The following is a 16802-nucleotide window of genomic DNA, read 5'->3' as shown; positions in this document are numbered from 1 at the left end:
GTGGGGCTGACACAGAAAACCATGTCCTCCTACGGCCAATTCAGACTCACTGCTCAACCTCACCTGTGCACATGGGACTGTGGGAGGAAGCCAGAATACTCAGAGAGAACCTGCACACTCCAGAGGGATTCAAACCCAGGACCTCCATGCTGTGAGGCAACACTGCTAACAGCTGCTCCACTGTGCTGCCCACATTTTTAATGAGTAACTTATTTCAAAGTGAAACATTTTCATTTCGTACACATGAACATGAATCAGTACAGATGAGACTGGGCCAATGAAACGTTGTGTTCAGGGACTCTGAAATAATGTCGGGAGATTTGTGTTGAGGACAAAAATGAATAAAGTTTGAGACAGTTTGACAAACAGCAGCCAGACTGTGCTGAACATTAAATGTGGGATGGCAGCTGCTGGTGGCTGAAAAAAATGCTAATTTAAGACCAAACAAAACACAATTTTCATTATCTATAAATCTGAACTTCACCCACAAATGTCACAACTAATAACGACCATCTTTGCACTTTGACTCTTTATAACTCTGCAAAGATCCACAAACTTCTTTCTTTGCTTCTATAGTCGGTATATTTGCACAGTGAAAGTGAGTGGTGTAAAATGTTAACACAATTAGCCGTGATTATAAATGATGCAGAAGAGGTCAGTAAGGACAGGAGGTGGAAAACTGAGGGTGAACCACAGGGATGAAGCCCAGTCCTGGTCAATTTATATCTTCATCACAGCCTCATTTTCTCCTGTTCCTTTGAGCTCTTCCTCTTTTCCTCCTGCCTGGCAGCTCCAGTAAATCCACTCTCCCTCTTCTGCACACGTCCAAACCGTCTCAGCCTCTCTGACTTTGAGATGTCCCTCTGATGGACTCATTTCTAATCCTCTCCATCCTGGTGCATCATAGCAGGTGATGTTTTTAACCTTTATGAACACACCAAGTTGATCCTCAATGAAATAAAGTTCCTGTCTCATTGATCTCTGTGGTTTGGAGGAACGATAAACTCTGTGGATAACTTTGTTCTCTCAGGTACAGAGCATTTCTACACATGCAAGCTAGCTCCTCTCTGCCTCTCATTTAAAGTGCAGCTCCAGCATCCAGGAGGTGAATCTGATGTCTCACACCTTATTTTCCACATCCTGTCTCTCAGGAATCTTCTTTACAGGAATCCATGTGGTTCAGTTCAGAGTGCACACGGTGCTGCCTCTCACTGGGAAACTGAAGGAGGAGCCATTCCTGTGACAGAGATGGCCTCCATCACTCAAGATCATCTTTCAGCTGAGCTCAAAGTGAACGAATGAAAATCCAAACACAGATTTACTATCAGCTTCCATCTCTGCTGTTCCTGCTGATGAAGAACAGTCAGGATGGGATGGATGGAGAGTCTGAAGACAAAATCCTCCAGAGGAAACAAAAGTAGTTGCATTTTATGACCTTAATAAAACATCATTAAAAAATAGGAAAGTTCAGTATTTTAATATAAAAAGAGAGTCATGTTTTATTTTTTAAATTTGTGTGTTAAAAAAATAAATGTTTCTTTGCTGCCCTTAAGGAGGACTAACACTGAAGTTTCCTGTATTTTACACATTTCCGGAGATATTTTTAAGCCACAAACATGTTTTGCAACCTCACAGCTGGTTATTAAAAAACTTCTTGAAAGATAAAAGCAGGAAGTTCAGCACTGACCACAGAGACATTAAACTCACCATCTCAGTCAGTCAGTGTCTTTCTGAGCACTGCTGCAGTTTGATTCACATTTAAACTGGAAATCCTTCAGTCAGCTCAGTAAAACGTAAGGATGGCAGTTTGGGACAAAAAGACTCTCTGGGCTTTCCTGTTTCTGCTGGCAGGTAAGACATGATCTCTGCCTGATGACGGATTTTTAAATGTATTTTTTGACGTCTTTGTTTTACTGTTTGTTTTCCATGTCAAACTTTTCTTCTAGAACAAATTATAAGTGGCTCTACTTTTTCTTTTTCTTCATATCTTCAATGTTTCGTCTGCTCAAAGATTCCTCTTTCTTAAATAATCATGTGACCAATGAAGCAGTTTGAGTCTTTATGCCTCTCACTGATCTGCTGTCACAGCTTCTGTGTTTGGTCTTTTTTTAGGTGCTGTGGGTCAAACTGTGATCTATCCTTTCACGTCTACCTGTGCTGTCAGAGGATCGACTCTCACCCTCCCCTGCAGCTTCACTCCACGGAAGTCCTTCAATGAAGGTGGAAGAGAAGTTCCACTGAAGATCGTCAGAGTCCGCTGGTGTCAGAACCATGAACTCTGTCAGGGCAGCATCCCGTCTGTGTATGACAGTAAATCAACAAACAACGACCCTCGTTATCAATACCTGGGAGACATGAAGACAAACTGTACTTTACAGATCAGAGATGTTCAGGAGAGAGACGAGGGAACATTTCGCTTCAGGATGGAGGCTGATAATGCTGTAGGACATTTTACTAACAGGACAGGCGTGACTGTCAGAGTTGTTGGTGAGAACAAAATATCCTGATTCTGACACAAATATTAATCATTAATATTAACAAGTGTTCAGTAAAGATAATGAACACTTTGATTTTAGGTGGGTCTAAAATGAGAATAATCAGCTCCAGTGAGGATAAAAAGTTCAGAGCAAATGAAACCGTCACACTGCTCTGCACTTCACTCTGCACTTTCCACCAACTGGAGGTCACCTGGTTCAGAGATGGCCACGCCCTCTCAGAGACTGGCCCCTCCCTCCACCTCATCCCTCTGACTGCAGAGGATTCTGGGAACTATACCTGTGCTCTGAGGACCAACCAGAGGACTGTCTCTGAGCCGTACAGCCTGCAGGTGGAGGCAGAGGAAGGTTGGTTTGATCAGTTTCCTCTCTCAGATTTCCCTCTCTGTCAAACAGCAGCATGATGTTAAACTGTGAGTGCTCAGACACGTTCAGGCTGGTTTGGAGGAAGGACACACTCTACAGTTCATGCCTTTCTCTTGTGCTTCCTTAACTTTTGTGCTGAAGTGTTTTTACACATCAAAAACAGCCTAACAGCACGAAGTACTGACCACAAAGACATGGTGATGATTTCTGTTGTGAATTCTCTGTGATGTGATCAGCTGACCTGCTGCTGCTGCTGGTCTGAGGTCTCCTCTCCTGCTCTATTCTGGGCTCAACTACATCCTACAACATATAGGCCCATGATACATGAGCCATTATGGCTTCCTTCAGAATGAAGGTGGAATATGTCAAGTGTTACTAAAGAGCACGATCAGCTCCAATTCAAACTGATGACTCCTTCTAGCAGCCCTGTTACTCAGCAGCCATATCTGAGCATTTATGTTTCTGCTCTTGTTCAGCAGCAGCGTCTGAACTGACTGACACAGTCAGTCACATCTGACCAGAATCACCTAAACGTTTGCAGACTGTACCCACAAATAGTTACACTTCCACCCCCATCTCTGCTGTGGTACGATTCTCCCACAGGGTTCAGTTCAGAGTACCATGTCTGTCTCCTTAATGTCTCTGCTGCTACCAGGACCTGAGCCAGGAGAGACCAAGAATACGCCCTGCAGACCTCCACCATCATCAGTGTAAACTGAACCACAACACTGCAAACTACCCAGTTTAGCCTGCACTCACTGTCCTGTATAAAATATCATGGATTATTATCATCTATTTAACAGAGAAACACCTCATGTGCAGATCCAAAATATGATTAAAAAAATCTTAAAATGAATTACATGTAAACTTTAAGTTTCCACATTACATAATGAGATATCCGTCTTCTCTTCCTTCCATCTTTCTTCATCTCTGATGGTAAATTTATCACATTAACAGTTTGTTTTCTTCCCTGTAAAATTCAGTCAGATCTGGATCCAAACTGCACAGAAACAGTTTGTGTGTAAATCTTCTTTCCAGGAAAACTGGACAAACTGACAGCTGTCCGTCTGGCTCTGTTCACTGCTCTCACGCTGCTCTTCATCACTGTGGCATCCATAATAATCAGAGGTAATTTCCTCCCAGTCATCGTTCTGTTTTCCTCTCCTCTATCAGTCTGTCTCTGCAGAGCTGTTTCTCACACATGAACTTGGAGAGTTTCAGGAGAATCCGTTGGGATGTTTTCCACAGCTGTCCTTTCTCACCTGCAGCTCTCAGCAGGAAATCGTCCTCTTTAGACGTGTTTGCACTCCTGGAAACACTCAGTGTGGTTCAGGTGATGGAGCTGCCTGGATGGAGCAGCTGCCTCACTCTGTGTGTTCATATGCCTCTTTGCATTTAATCATTAATTATCATGAAACTCCAGCTCTCTCCCACAGTGTGTCTTTTGTCCTGTTTCTCCCTGCACTCTTATTTCCGTCTCATTCCCAACTAGCAGATGGCTGCCCCTCCCTGAGCCGGGTTCTGCCGGATGTTTCTTCCTGTAAAGGGAGTTTTTCCTTCCCACTGTCTCCAAGTGTTTGCTCATAAGCGGTCATGTGACTGTTGGGGGTTTTCTCTGTATTGAAAGTGGAAAATGAATTTGTTGCTTGGAAGAAGCTCTAACTGTTCTTCTTGATGTCTGCACAGGATGTGTTTGCAGGTCAGCAGCAGGTCAGCAGCAGAGAGCTGAGAGACATTTGGAGGTTCAGGTGAGTCACGTTGTTACATCAATGATCTATTACAAATATGTATTGACTGCAGAAAGTGTTTCATATGTTATGAAACTCTGACTCAGGTACTCCTGTAACACTGAAAGAGATTACAACCTGCAGGGTGGAGCTTTGTCTCCCCCTTCTGGCAGTGAGAGTAATTACACAAACAGCGTCAGTGCTGATGACATGAAAGAAGCCACACTGATGGTGCTCGATCCTTCCTCTGAGCACTGAGACTTTATATCTGAATCATCACAAACTTTTCTCTTTTTGCATCTCTGGTAATGATACTGAGTCTTACTGATGTCATCCAGGCCTGTTTCCCAGCACTGACCTGTCTGCTGCTGTCTTCTTCTCTTCCTCATTATCTCACCTGTGCTGCTTGAACTCTGCTCTCTGTTGTAGCCTCCAGACTCCACTGAGGAGCTGAGAACCAACGAAGAAGAACGAGGTCAGGATGTCTGACAGCAGTGCCCAGAGGGCCAAATGAAGGATTCACATCTAATTGATTTGAACTGAATGTTTAACTGGAAGTTCAGGTTTACAGATTAGTTTCTGATAATTTCAATACATATTATTGTCTTACTTCAGGTGCATCTCTTGGAGCCTCTACACACTGTGTGATATCAGCGGTCTTACAGGTTCACTGCTAGATGGGTCTATTAAACCATGAATGTGAACCATCATGATTAACTGGTTAATATAACACCGTTTGTCACTGGATCATTGGTGAAATGCATGTATTAAGCTTAACCCTAGAACACTAACCTGAAGTTTATCACTTTCACTTTCACGTTGGTGGAAAAACAACCGGTGTACTGTTCTAGGATTTTTAGCATTAGATGGTGCTGAATTGTAAAAAGCATAATTAGGTTGGGGTGGCATGGTGTGCACAGTGGTTAGCACATTTCCTCACTGCATGAAGGTTCAAATCCACTGTCCTGTGGAGTTTGATGTTCTCCCGTGTCTATGTGGGCTCTCTCTGGGCTTCCTCCCATAAGTCCAAAGAATACGTGGGGTTGGGTTAAATGGTGTTTCTAAATTAGCTGGTGACCTGGCCAGGGTGCTGGGTCTACTTCTGCGGGGTTTAAATGATCGTGTGAAAATGCAGCAAATCTGAGTTCCTCAAAAGTTTCTCACTTCTGCTGTGAAAATGCAGTTTAATGTGGACCTGGTCTGACCTAGTTTCTCGGGTGGTCTCAGCAAATATAATGCTGTTTTCTCAGCAGCCTCTGAAAGGTGTCCCGCGGTGCGCTGGCTGTGGCAGCATCAGGAATAACGGTCCTGTTCTGAGACCTGGTTCAGGTTTTAGTCTGCATTAAGCTGGAGGGAGCAGAAGTGACGTCCCTCTGGAACCTTTGTGTTCTTCCACTTTCTGCTCGCTTTGTTTGGTTCACAGGGACTAACTGAGAGGTTTGGGGTTCAAACATGCCCCTTCACAGCAGTAACATTACTTACTGACTCACTGCCGTACCTGAGACAACAGGCCATAGACTCCTGACAGCCAAAGACCTCTTTACCTGAGACAGCCCAAAGTCACACACTGTGTACGGGTCTCAGTTTTACACCCATTAATGTCACCCGCTCTCATAAGCTAAACTTTATTTCATGTTGCGATGCTCCAAGATGTTTCACTCGCTGTGTAGTGCTGCTGTCAACTGTGCTGCCTTTTTGATTTGTGTCTGGACCAGCTGATTTGTAAGAGTTTTATTTTCATATGTGATGCACTGATAAACTTCTAATATGCTAAACTGACTCTTAAGCAGGCAGTGTAAATGATCTTCAACAATGTTCATCACTTAATGGACATCTATAGACAAACAGAAATTAAAATCTATAAGATTCACATTTGATTTTTCTATTATTTGTATTGTTAAACTTTTTGTAAAGCTATGTTTTCCGATCAGTGTTCAGTTTTGGATCAAATTCAGACATTTTTATTGGCCCGTGTCCTTTTTTTTTAAACCCTAAAACTCGGGTTTATAGTTCTGTGTGGAGGTTTTGCTGGATCCAGAACTAATGTGTAAGAAGTCAGAGTTTGGGCCTTTATATCAGTTTCCTGAAGGACCTTTGAACTGTTTACAGTCATTTTCTGCACAAGAACTCTGATCATTGTGACTGATTCTGGCTCTAGGATAGACAAAAACCATACTGTTTACATTATTTATTTTTGCTTGTGTGTATTTTCTGATTGCTTAATGATGCTTTTCTCACCAATGCAAAGTGACCTGATGTACGGCTGCGTGCCCACTGGGAGACAAACATTTATGAGAATGGTTGGCAGTTAACCTTGAATCAGGACCAACTACTAATACAGCTACAGTCAGGTTTTAGTTACTGTGCTACTCATTAAATTTTGCTATGGGGAGACTACAGAAAATGGCAGCGAGACTGACAAATTACAGTCTGAAGACCTCGTTTCAGGGAGCAATAAGCTACATTTTTCCTGACTTGTAGTGCACCCAGTCCATATCCAGGCCAAGATTTGTTTATACCAATTTCTGCCATCCGGTTGTTTAGTGGAAAGCAACCAAAGCTCAGTCACAATTGGCCAATAACCACCTGGAGCTTCTGGTAGAAAAATGTTGTCTCTTCTCTGCTGATGTCACATATTCATATACAGAATGTGTTCATAGGAATTCAGTTTGATTCAGAAAGCTTATTTCAAAATCAATATTGAACTTCATCACATTAAGAAATAATCTACAGCCTTTTTGACTTTACTGGAGAAGACTCAGAGTAACTGCCTGAAGTCTGTAGTTTTACACACTAAAACATTTCAGTCCAAGTACAGAAACTTTTAGTCCCAGGATCCATTTTTCATGGTGCAAAAACATTTGTTCAAACTGCCGATTGTCTGTGTTTCTGCTACAGTTGAAGTATTACTAGAATATCAGTCAGCTCATGTGGTAAACAACATGCTGTTTTTTTATTTTGTTTAATAACATACAGACTTTAAAAAAATTCCTTTGAACTGACCTGAGATCCTGGTTCCTGCTGTGGAAACACCAAGTTTCCTCTAAGGGTTCCTAGATCCTGGTTGAAAAGACTGTAATGAACTTTGAATGTTTAAATCATGGTACACCGATCCAAAACCAAGAAAAGATTATTTCTTTCCTTTTTTGCAAATCTAGATGAATCTCCAAAAAGATTTTCAGCACTAAAGAAAATTTTTATTTTTTGACGATAGCTGATTCAAAGGTCAGGAAATAAAAAAGTCATCCACCTTTTATCTTCATTCTTATCTGGAGATCATATTATTATTATTTACATTAAAAGCTGCTTAAAATGATGCATTTTTAAATTTCTTCCCGTAACAAATTTCCTGAGTTCCTGATTGAGTTGCTTTTGGTCTCCGTTCACTGTTTCTAGATCAGGACGAGGAAAAGCTGTCAAATGAAAAACAAAACAAACCACAGTGTGAGGAACCCAGTGGACACGGTCACCCCTGGTAGTTTAGATTATTTAGTTTTTCTCCAAGTGCCTTAATGTTCTGTTGGTGTATAAACTGGTCACTTGGTTTCTGTGAGAACAAACTGAAGAACGTGGAACCATATTCAGCGTGAGGTTGAGGCTGGTCTTAAAGTTTGTGCTGCTGAGGTGAAGAAATGAAGTGATTGTATTATATATTACAGAAGAAAAGATGTCTACAGTATATAAGACACATCACAAGAGCTCACCGTGACCCGAGTTGTTTTCTACATTTTTAAAGTGTGTTTAAAACTACAAGTTGTGATTTATTGCATGTTGTGAATTAAAGGCTCATTGCACCATTTCTGTCTTTGTGCTGTTTCATAGACCATAATGAACAATACATGAACATGCCATAAAAGAATATAATAAATACATGAGGAGCATGTAGTGCAAAAAATATTTTTAATTAGAATTTAAAAAGATACATTTTTATAATGTTTTTGTTTGTTTTTCTCTCATATAAGAAAGTTTTTATGCTTGTTTTGATGTTAAAATGTGTCTATTAGAAATTTAAAATCCTGAAAACTGATCGAGGTGTATCATTTATAAGTGACTGAAGCTTACTGCGGTTTGGTATTTTACTGTAGCTTCCCTGTAGGTGGAACAAAACTGGGTTGAACACCTAAAATACATTAAATTTGAATTAAATGTGGAAGATTTTGAAATGTAAAGCACATTTGAAGATACAGGAGAACATTATCATCAGCATGTGGAGAAAGTCAGAATCTTTTGCAAACATTAGAAAGATAAGAGTCCTAAAGTTGATCCCTGTGGAACAGCCTCCTATGGTTCTGATACATGAGGAATATCAAGTGTTAAAAAGGTCTTCATAAAATAATAGTTTGAACAGAAAAGGACTTCAAAAATGAGGAGCTTAAGTATTAAAATTTACTCTTTTTTGCTTAAAATTGAGAATAACTGGGAAATATTAAAGTTGTTAAAAAGTTTAAATTTTGCTGTGCAGTGAAGACCAAGTGATGTCATGTAAACTGAATCCTGCTGCAGCTCCAATTTAGTTGTATTCCTCCTTAAATTAGTCTTAATGTTGGTTATTAAAATTGTTTAAAGCATTCTGCACTCACTTCATGGATGCATGCTGTCATTTCCAGCACCAATCATTACTTAATATTATAGACCGATGCACCAGAAGGAAAAAAAATGTTTGCCCCGCCCATGGTGGCTGACTGAAATATGTGTCATAAACTACATCACTCTCTGTGTTAACAAAGGTCTCACATGGTTTGATTATGTTGATGTTTGTTCAAATGTTACAACTAAAAAAACAACAAAAACACCATTGAAACACTCACTTTTATATGAGACATCCTGCATATACTGTATGCATGTATCTATGTGAGTCCCTCCCACATGACATCATGACCTGACCCACTGAGGAAGGAAATGCTTTCTGGGCTGTGTTTAAGCCCAGAGTGTGAACATGAGGAAGCTCTGTTTCCATTGGTTGGAGCAGATAAACAGCAGGTGACACAATGAGACATGAGAGGAAGTTATTAAAGAGCTGCAGCTGTGAAAAAGTATAAAACATGAAGTAAACATGAGGTTTCTGTGACTTTAACACATCAGCATGAGGAAGGTTTCCTTTTCCTCATCAGTCACCTGATCAATTTGTCTATTTTTAGTTCCTTCAGGAGTCGATCTTCTTCACAAATTGTTTTTAACTTTTGTGTTTCCACTATTTTTGTTTTATTTTCATTCATGTGTTTATTTAGATTAGAAAGTGAATAAAATCCTTAGAGACTCGGTTGTTGGTCAAGAAAAATCTCACCCAAACACACAGTGTGGTTTTCCCCAGTGGCAGGTTTCCTGAGCTCACCTTTGTGTTTCTGGACTCTCAGTCAGAATAAATAACAGACTGAACGGCGTCCCAGCTGCTGTGGCTGTGATGGGACACATCCCTTCAGTCTGACTGGATGGTTAAAAACTGCACACTGTTTGGCTGAAGCAGGGCAGCGTGTGATGGGAGTCATCGCTGCCTCGGCCCCTGGAGGCTCCCTTATCTCCTGAACTCTGCTGCTGCTGATCTGCTGCTCCAACTTAAACTGCAGAGAAGAAAAAGCTCTGAAACTCTGAAAGTTTGAGGTTTAACTTCACTGAGTTGATCTAACTCTGAGCTTTAGTTCTCCTCATTTATGCCGACTATTGTGCTGCATCCACTCGAGCAGCAAAAACATTGAAGTTCCAAAATCTGCAGTTCCTCAAATGTCCACTTGAGTGAGTCAGACCCCCGAGACCCCCATCTTAAAACGTCCGACTTCAACATGTTTACAACCTACAAAAAAACAGGTTTGTTCTCTATAGCTAATGTCCCCCCTCATAACAACTGTAGAGGCAGTGATTTGTTTTTTATACTTCCCCTGTTAAAATAAGGTGTGCATTATCAGGGGCGGGGCCTCTCTGACTGACAGGTGGATGAGCATACAGGTAGCTGCCAGCTGTCTGCTCGGCTTCACCTCAGCTAACTGGAGTCCCTGAACTGGACCTCTGGACTGTGTTTGTGTTTATATGACCAATAATACGGCCTGCTGTGTGGTTAACTGCACTAACAGAACCATGAAGACAAACGAAGGTAAAATAATTTAGTTCAGAAACAGATGAATCCATGCTGGTCATGAATGTTTCTCTGCAGTCTGAGATCTCAGCGTCTTTAAGCAGCTTTAACAAACTGAGTCAAACTGCTGAACTCTGACACTCTGAGACCAACCACATGTTGATATGTTTATGATATAATGACCCATAACATTTGCAAATGATTACATATGTCATTCAGAGGCTTCATTTGAATAAACTGAAGCTCACTGAGACTCACTGGACTTTAGACTAATGTTGTTCACATCAGCTAACCAAAGTTCATGTTTGTATTAATCCAGGTGATAATCAAAATCAGTGACAGTCATAATTTTTCTCAACATGCTGAGATCAGGGTTTGACTCAGTTTGTTAAAGCTGCTAACAGACAGCAGAAAAAGCCATTCAAAACCCACTGTGGGATTTATTTCTCAAATACGTGACATCATAGAGACCAACCTCCACTTGGATCCAATAAACAAAGGTTTGTGATGATGTCACACTGAGGACGGGACAGCTCAGTGCTGCTGCTGAGAGGGAACCTCAGCAGGTCAGGATGAGAGGTCAGGAGCTGAGGTGGACTATGGCTCCCTCTGGGGTGGCAGAGAAGACTGCAGACAAATAAAACACGGCCTGTGTGTGTGTGTGTGTGTGTGTGTGTGTGTGTGTGTGTGTGTGTGTGTGTGTATCTGCTGATCTCTGGCCCTGTTATTTTATCTGTAATAATGTAAGCCCTAGGTCTGTGTTGTTGTTCTCAGGGCTCATACAGATGTTACACAGATGTTCTGTTCTATTAAACAGTGTTTTAGACGTGAAACGCTGAAATTCTTGGCAAACACAGAAAGAAATGAAGAGGGTAAATACTTAAACTGTACCTGCATCTGTTCAAAAACATTACAGTCCAGTCTCAGCAGTTTTCTCTCAGCCTAACACAATAGCTTTTAATTCCTGCACCTAACCAGGCATTTAATTAACATCCATTTTCTTCCACTTGATCCAATCCAGAGATGCAGGGAGCTGCAGCCTAAAGGTGGGGTACACCCTGGACAGGTCACCAGTCTATTGTGGGGCTGACACAGAAAACCATGTCCTCCTACGGCCAATTCAGACTCACTGCTCAACCTCACCTGTGCACATGGGACTGTGGGAGGAAGCCAGAATACTCAGAGAGAACCTGCACACTCCAGAGGGATTCAAACCCAGGACCTCCATGCTGTGAGGCAACACTGCTAACAGCTGCTCCACTGTGCTGCCCACATTTTTAATGAGTAACTTATTTCAAAGTGAAACATTTTCATTTCGTACACATGAACATGAATCAGTACAGATGAGACTGGGCCAATGAAACGTTGTGTTCAGGGACTCTGAAATAATGTCGGGAGATTTGTGTTGAGGACAAAAATGAATAAAGTTTGAGACAGTTTGACAAACAGCAGCCAGACTGTGCTGAACATTAAATGTGGGATGGCAGCTGCTGGTGGCTGAAAAAAATGCTAATTTAAGACCAAACAAAACACAATTTTCATTATCTATAAATCTGAACTTCACCCACAAATGTCACAACTAATAACGACCATCTTTGCACTTTGACTCTTTATAACTCTGCAAAGATCCACAAACTTCTTTCTTTGCTTCTATAGTCGGTATATTTGCACAGTGAAAGTGAGTGGTGTAAAATGTTAACACAATTAGCCGTGATTATAAATGATGCAGAAGAGGTCAGTAAGGACAGGAGGTGGAAAACTGAGGGTGAACCACAGGGATGAAGCCCAGTCCTGGTCAATTTATATCTTCATCACAGCCTCATTTTCTCCTGTTCCTTTGAGCTCTTCCTCTTTTCCTCCTGCCTGGCAGCTCCAGTAAATCCACTCTCCCTCTTCTGCACACGTCCAAACCGTCTCAGCCTCTCTGACTTTGAGATGTCCCTCTGATGGACTCATTTCTAATCCTCTCCATCCTGGTGCATCATAGCAGGTGATGTTTTTAACCTTTATGAACACACCAAGTTGATCCTCAATGAAATAAAGTTCCTGTCTCATTGATCTCTGTGGTTTGGAGGAACGATAAACTCTGTGGATAACTTTGTTCTCTCAGGTACAGAGCATTTCTACACATGCAAGCTAGCTCCTCTCTGCCTCTCATTTAAAGTGCAGCTCCAGCATCCAGGAGGTGAATCTGATGTCTCACACCTTATTTTCCACATCCTGTCTCTCAGGAATCTTCTTTACAGGAATCCATGTGGTTCAGTTCAGAGTGCACACGGTGCTGCCTCTCACTGGGAAACTGAAGGAGGAGCCATTCCTGTGACAGAGATGGCCTCCATCACTCAAGATCATCTTTCAGCTGAGCTCAAAGTGAACGAATGAAAATCCAAACACAGATTTACTATCAGCTTCCATCTCTGCTGTTCCTGCTGATGAAGAACAGTCAGGATGGGATGGATGGAGAGTCTGAAGACAAAATCCTCCAGAGGAAACAAAAGTAGTTGCATTTTATTACCTTAATAAAACATCATTAAAAAATAGGAAAGTTCATATTTTAATATAAAAAGAGTCATGTTTTATTTTTTAAAGTTGTGTTAAAAAAATAAATGTTTCTTTGCTGCCTTAGGAGGACTAACACTGAGTTTCCTGTATTTTACACATTTCCGGAGATATTTTTAAGCCACAAACATGTTTTGCAACCTCACAGCTGGTTAAAAAAACTTCTTGAAAGATAAAAGCAGGAAGTTCAGCACTGACCACAGAGACATTAAACTCACCATCTCAGTCAGTCAGTGTCTTTCTGAGCACTGCTGCAGTTTGATTCACATTTAACTGAAATCCTTCAGTCAGCTCAGTAAAACGTAAGGATGGCAGTTTGGGACAAAAAGACTCTCTGGGCTTTCCTGTTTCTGCTGGCAGGTAAGACATGATCTCTGCCTGATGACGGATTTTTAAATGTATTTTTTGACGTCTTTGTTTTACTGTTTGTTTTCCATGTCAAACTTTTCTTCTAGAACAAATTATAAGTGGCTCTACTTTTTCTTTTTCTTCATATCTTCAATGTTTCGTCTGCTCAAAGATTCCTCTTTCTTAAATAATCATGTGACCAATGAAGCAGTTTGAGTCTTTATGCCTCTCACTGATCTGCTGTCACAGCTTCTGTGTTTGGTCTTTTTTTAGGTGCTGTGGGTCAAACTGTGATCTATCCTTTCACGTCTACCTGTGCTGTCAGAGGATCGACTCTCACCCTCCCCTGCAGCTTCACACCACGGAAGTCCTTCAATGAAGTGGAAGAGAAGTTCCACTGAAGATCGTCAGAGTCCGCTGGTGTCAGAACCATGAACTCTGTCAGGGCAGCATCCCGTCTGTGTATGACAGTAACTCAACAAAAACGACCCTCGTTATCAATACCTGGGAGACATGAAGACAAACTGTACTTTACAGATCAGAGATGTTCAGAGAGAGACAAAGAACCTTTCGCTTCAGGATGGAGGCTGATATGCTGTAGGACATTTTACTAACAGGACAGGAGTGACTGTCAGAGTTGTTGGTGAGAACAAAATATCCTGATTCTGACACAAATATTAATCATTAATATTAACAAGTGTTCAGTAAAGATAATGAACACTTTGATTTTAGGTGGGTCTAAAATGAGAAAATCAGCTCCAGTGAGGATAAAAAGTTCAGAGCAAATGAAACCGTCACACTGCTCTGCACTTCACTCTGCACTTTCCACCAACTGGAGGTCACCTGGTTCAGAGATGGCCACGCCCTCTCAGAGACTGGCCCCTCCCTCCACCTCATCCCTCTGACTGCAGAGGATTCTGGGAACTACACCTGTGCTCTGAGGACCAACCAGAGGACTGTCTCTGAGCCGTACAGCCTGCAGGTGGAGGCAGAGGAAGGTTGGTTTGATCAGTTTCCTCTCTCAGATTTCCCTCTCTGTCAAACAGCAGCATGATGTTAAACTGTGAGTGCTCAGACACGTTCAGGCTGGTTTGGAGGAAGGACACACTCTACAGTTCATGCCTTTCTCTTGTGCTTCCTTTAACTTTTGTGCTGAAGTGTTTTTACACATCAAAAACAGCCTAACACACGAAGTACTGACCACAAAGACATGGTGATGATTTCTGTTGTGAATTCTCTGTGATGTGATCAGCTGACCTGCTGCTGCTGCTGGTCTGAGGTCTCCTCTCCTGCTCTATTCTGGGCTCAACTACATCCTACAACATATAGGCCCATGATACATGAGCCATTATGGCTTCCTTCAGTAAGGTGGAATATGTCAAGTGTTACTAAAGAGCACGATCAGCTCCAATTCAAACTGATGACTCCTTCTAGCAGCCCTGTTACTCAGCAGCCATATCTGAGCATTTATGTTTCTGCTCTTGTTCAGCAGCAGCGTCTGAACTGACTGACACAGTCAGTCACATCTGACCAAATCACCTAAACGTTTGCAGACTGTACCCACAAATAGTTACACTTCCACCCCCATCTCTGCTGTGGTACGATTCTCCCACAGGGTTCAGTTCAGAGTACCATGTCTGTCTCCTTTAATGTCTCTGCTGCTACCAGGACCTGAGCCAGGAGAGACCAAGAATACGCCCGGCAGACCTCCACCATCATCAGTGTAAACTGAACCACAACACTGCAAACTACCCAGTTTAGCCTGCACTCACTGTCCTGTATAAAATATCATGGATTATTATCATCTATTTAACAGAGAAACACCTCATGTGCAGATCCAAAATCTGATTTAAAAAAATCTTAAAATGAATTACATGTAAACTTTAAGTTTCCACATTACATAATGAGATATCCGTCTTCTCTTCCTTCCATCTTTCTTCATCTCTGATGTTAAATTTATCACATTAACAGTTTGTTTTCTTCCCTGTAAAATTCAGTCAGATCTGGATCCAAACTGCACAGAAACAGTTTGTGTGTAAATCTTCTTTCCAGGAAAACTGGACAAACTGACAGCTGTCCGTCTGGCTCTGTTCACTGCTCTCACGCTGCTCTTCATCACTGTGGCATCCATAATAATCAGAGGTAATTTCCTCCCAGTCATCGTTCTGTTTTCCTCTCTCTCATCTCTGTCTCTGCAGAGCTGTTTCTCACACATGAACTTTGGAGAGTTTCAGGAGAATCCGTTGGGATGTTTTCCACAGCTGTCCTTTCTCACCTGCAGCTCTCAGCAGGAAATCGTCCTCTTTAGACGTGTTTGCACTCCTGGAAACACTCAGTGTGGTTCAGGTGATGGAGCTGCCTGGATGGAGCAGCTGCCTCACTCTGTGTGTTCATATGCCTCTTTGCATTTAATCATTAATTATCATGAAACTCCAGCTCTCTCCCACAGTGTGTCTTTTGTCCTGTTTCTCCCTGCACTCTTATTTCCGTCTCATTCCCAACTAGCAGATGGCTGCCCCTCCCTGAGCCGGGTTCTGCCGGATGTTTCTTCCTGTTAAAGGGAGTTTTTCCTTCCCACTGTCTCCAAGTGTTTGCTCATAAGCGGTCATGTGACTGTTGGGGGTTTTCTCTGTATTGAAAGTGGAAAATGAATTTGTTGCTTGGACTTGGATAAGAAGCTCTAACTGTTCTTCTTGATGTCTGCACAGGATGTGTTTGCAGGTCAGCAGCAGGTCAGCAGCAGAGAGCTGAGAGACATTTGGAGGTTCAGGTGAGTCACGTTGTTACATCAATGATCTATTACAAATATGTATTTGACTGCAGAAAGTGTTTTCATATGTTATGAAACTCTGACTCAGGTACTCCTGTAACACTGAAAGAGATTACAACCTGCAGGGTGGAGCTTTGTCTCCCCCTTCTGGCAGTGAGAGTAATTACACAAACAGCGTCAGTGCTGATGACATGAAAGAAGCCACACTGATGGCGCTCGATCCTTCCTCTGAGCACTGAGACTTTATATCTGAATCATCACAAACTTTTCTCTTTTTGCATCTCTGGTCATGATACTGAGTCTTACTGATGTCATCCAGGCCTGTTTCCCAGCACTGACCTGTCTGCTGCTGTCTTCTTCTCTTACGCATTATCTCCCCTGTGCTGCTTGAACTCTGCTCTCTGTTGTAGCCTCCAGACTCCACTGAGGAGCTGAGAACCAACGAAGAAGAACGAGGTCAGGATGTCTGA

The 16802-nt window shown here is 41.9% G+C and overlaps 1 protein-coding gene and 1 pseudogene across 1 annotated transcript; both read left to right on the top strand.

Moving 5' to 3' along the window:
• The first annotated feature begins 1728 nt into the window (after nucleotides 1-1728).
• Nucleotides 1729-5077, top strand: LOC115794234 (HEPACAM family member 2-like). Its single transcript, XM_030749609.1, has 8 exons — nucleotides 1729-1851; nucleotides 2113-2487; nucleotides 2577-2843; nucleotides 3900-3989; nucleotides 4130-4194; nucleotides 4548-4609; nucleotides 4696-4819; nucleotides 5018-5077. Exons 1-8 carry the CDS (start codon nucleotides 1800-1802, stop codon nucleotides 5075-5077), a joined length of 1095 nt encoding a protein of 364 aa, XP_030605469.1. The 5' UTR covers nucleotides 1729-1799.
• An 8445-nt stretch (nucleotides 5078-13522) lies between these two features.
• Nucleotides 13523-16802, top strand: LOC115794233 (uncharacterized; annotated as a pseudogene).

This window comes from Archocentrus centrarchus, chromosome 16, assembly GCF_007364275.1.
Source record: "Archocentrus centrarchus isolate MPI-CPG fArcCen1 chromosome 16, fArcCen1, whole genome shotgun sequence".
Lineage (NCBI taxonomy): Eukaryota > Metazoa > Chordata > Actinopteri > Cichliformes > Cichlidae > Archocentrus > Archocentrus centrarchus.
This window is presented reverse-complemented; position numbering and strand designations above follow the sequence as displayed.

Bases quoted from the DNA above. Each gene is read 5' to 3' on its own strand.
- LOC115794234 (XM_030749609.1), top strand. From the start codon at position 1,800: ATGGCAGTTTGGGACAAAAAGACTCTCTGGGCTTTCCTGTTTCTGCTG. The intron at 1,852-2,112 runs GTAAGACATGAT...GTCTTTTTTTAG, and splicing joins TTTCCTGTTTCTGCTGGCAG to GTGCTGTGGGTCAAACTGTG. The intron at 4,820-5,017 runs GTGCTCGATCCT...TCTCTGTTGTAG, and splicing joins TGAAAGAAGCCACACTGATG to CCTCCAGACTCCACTGAGGA.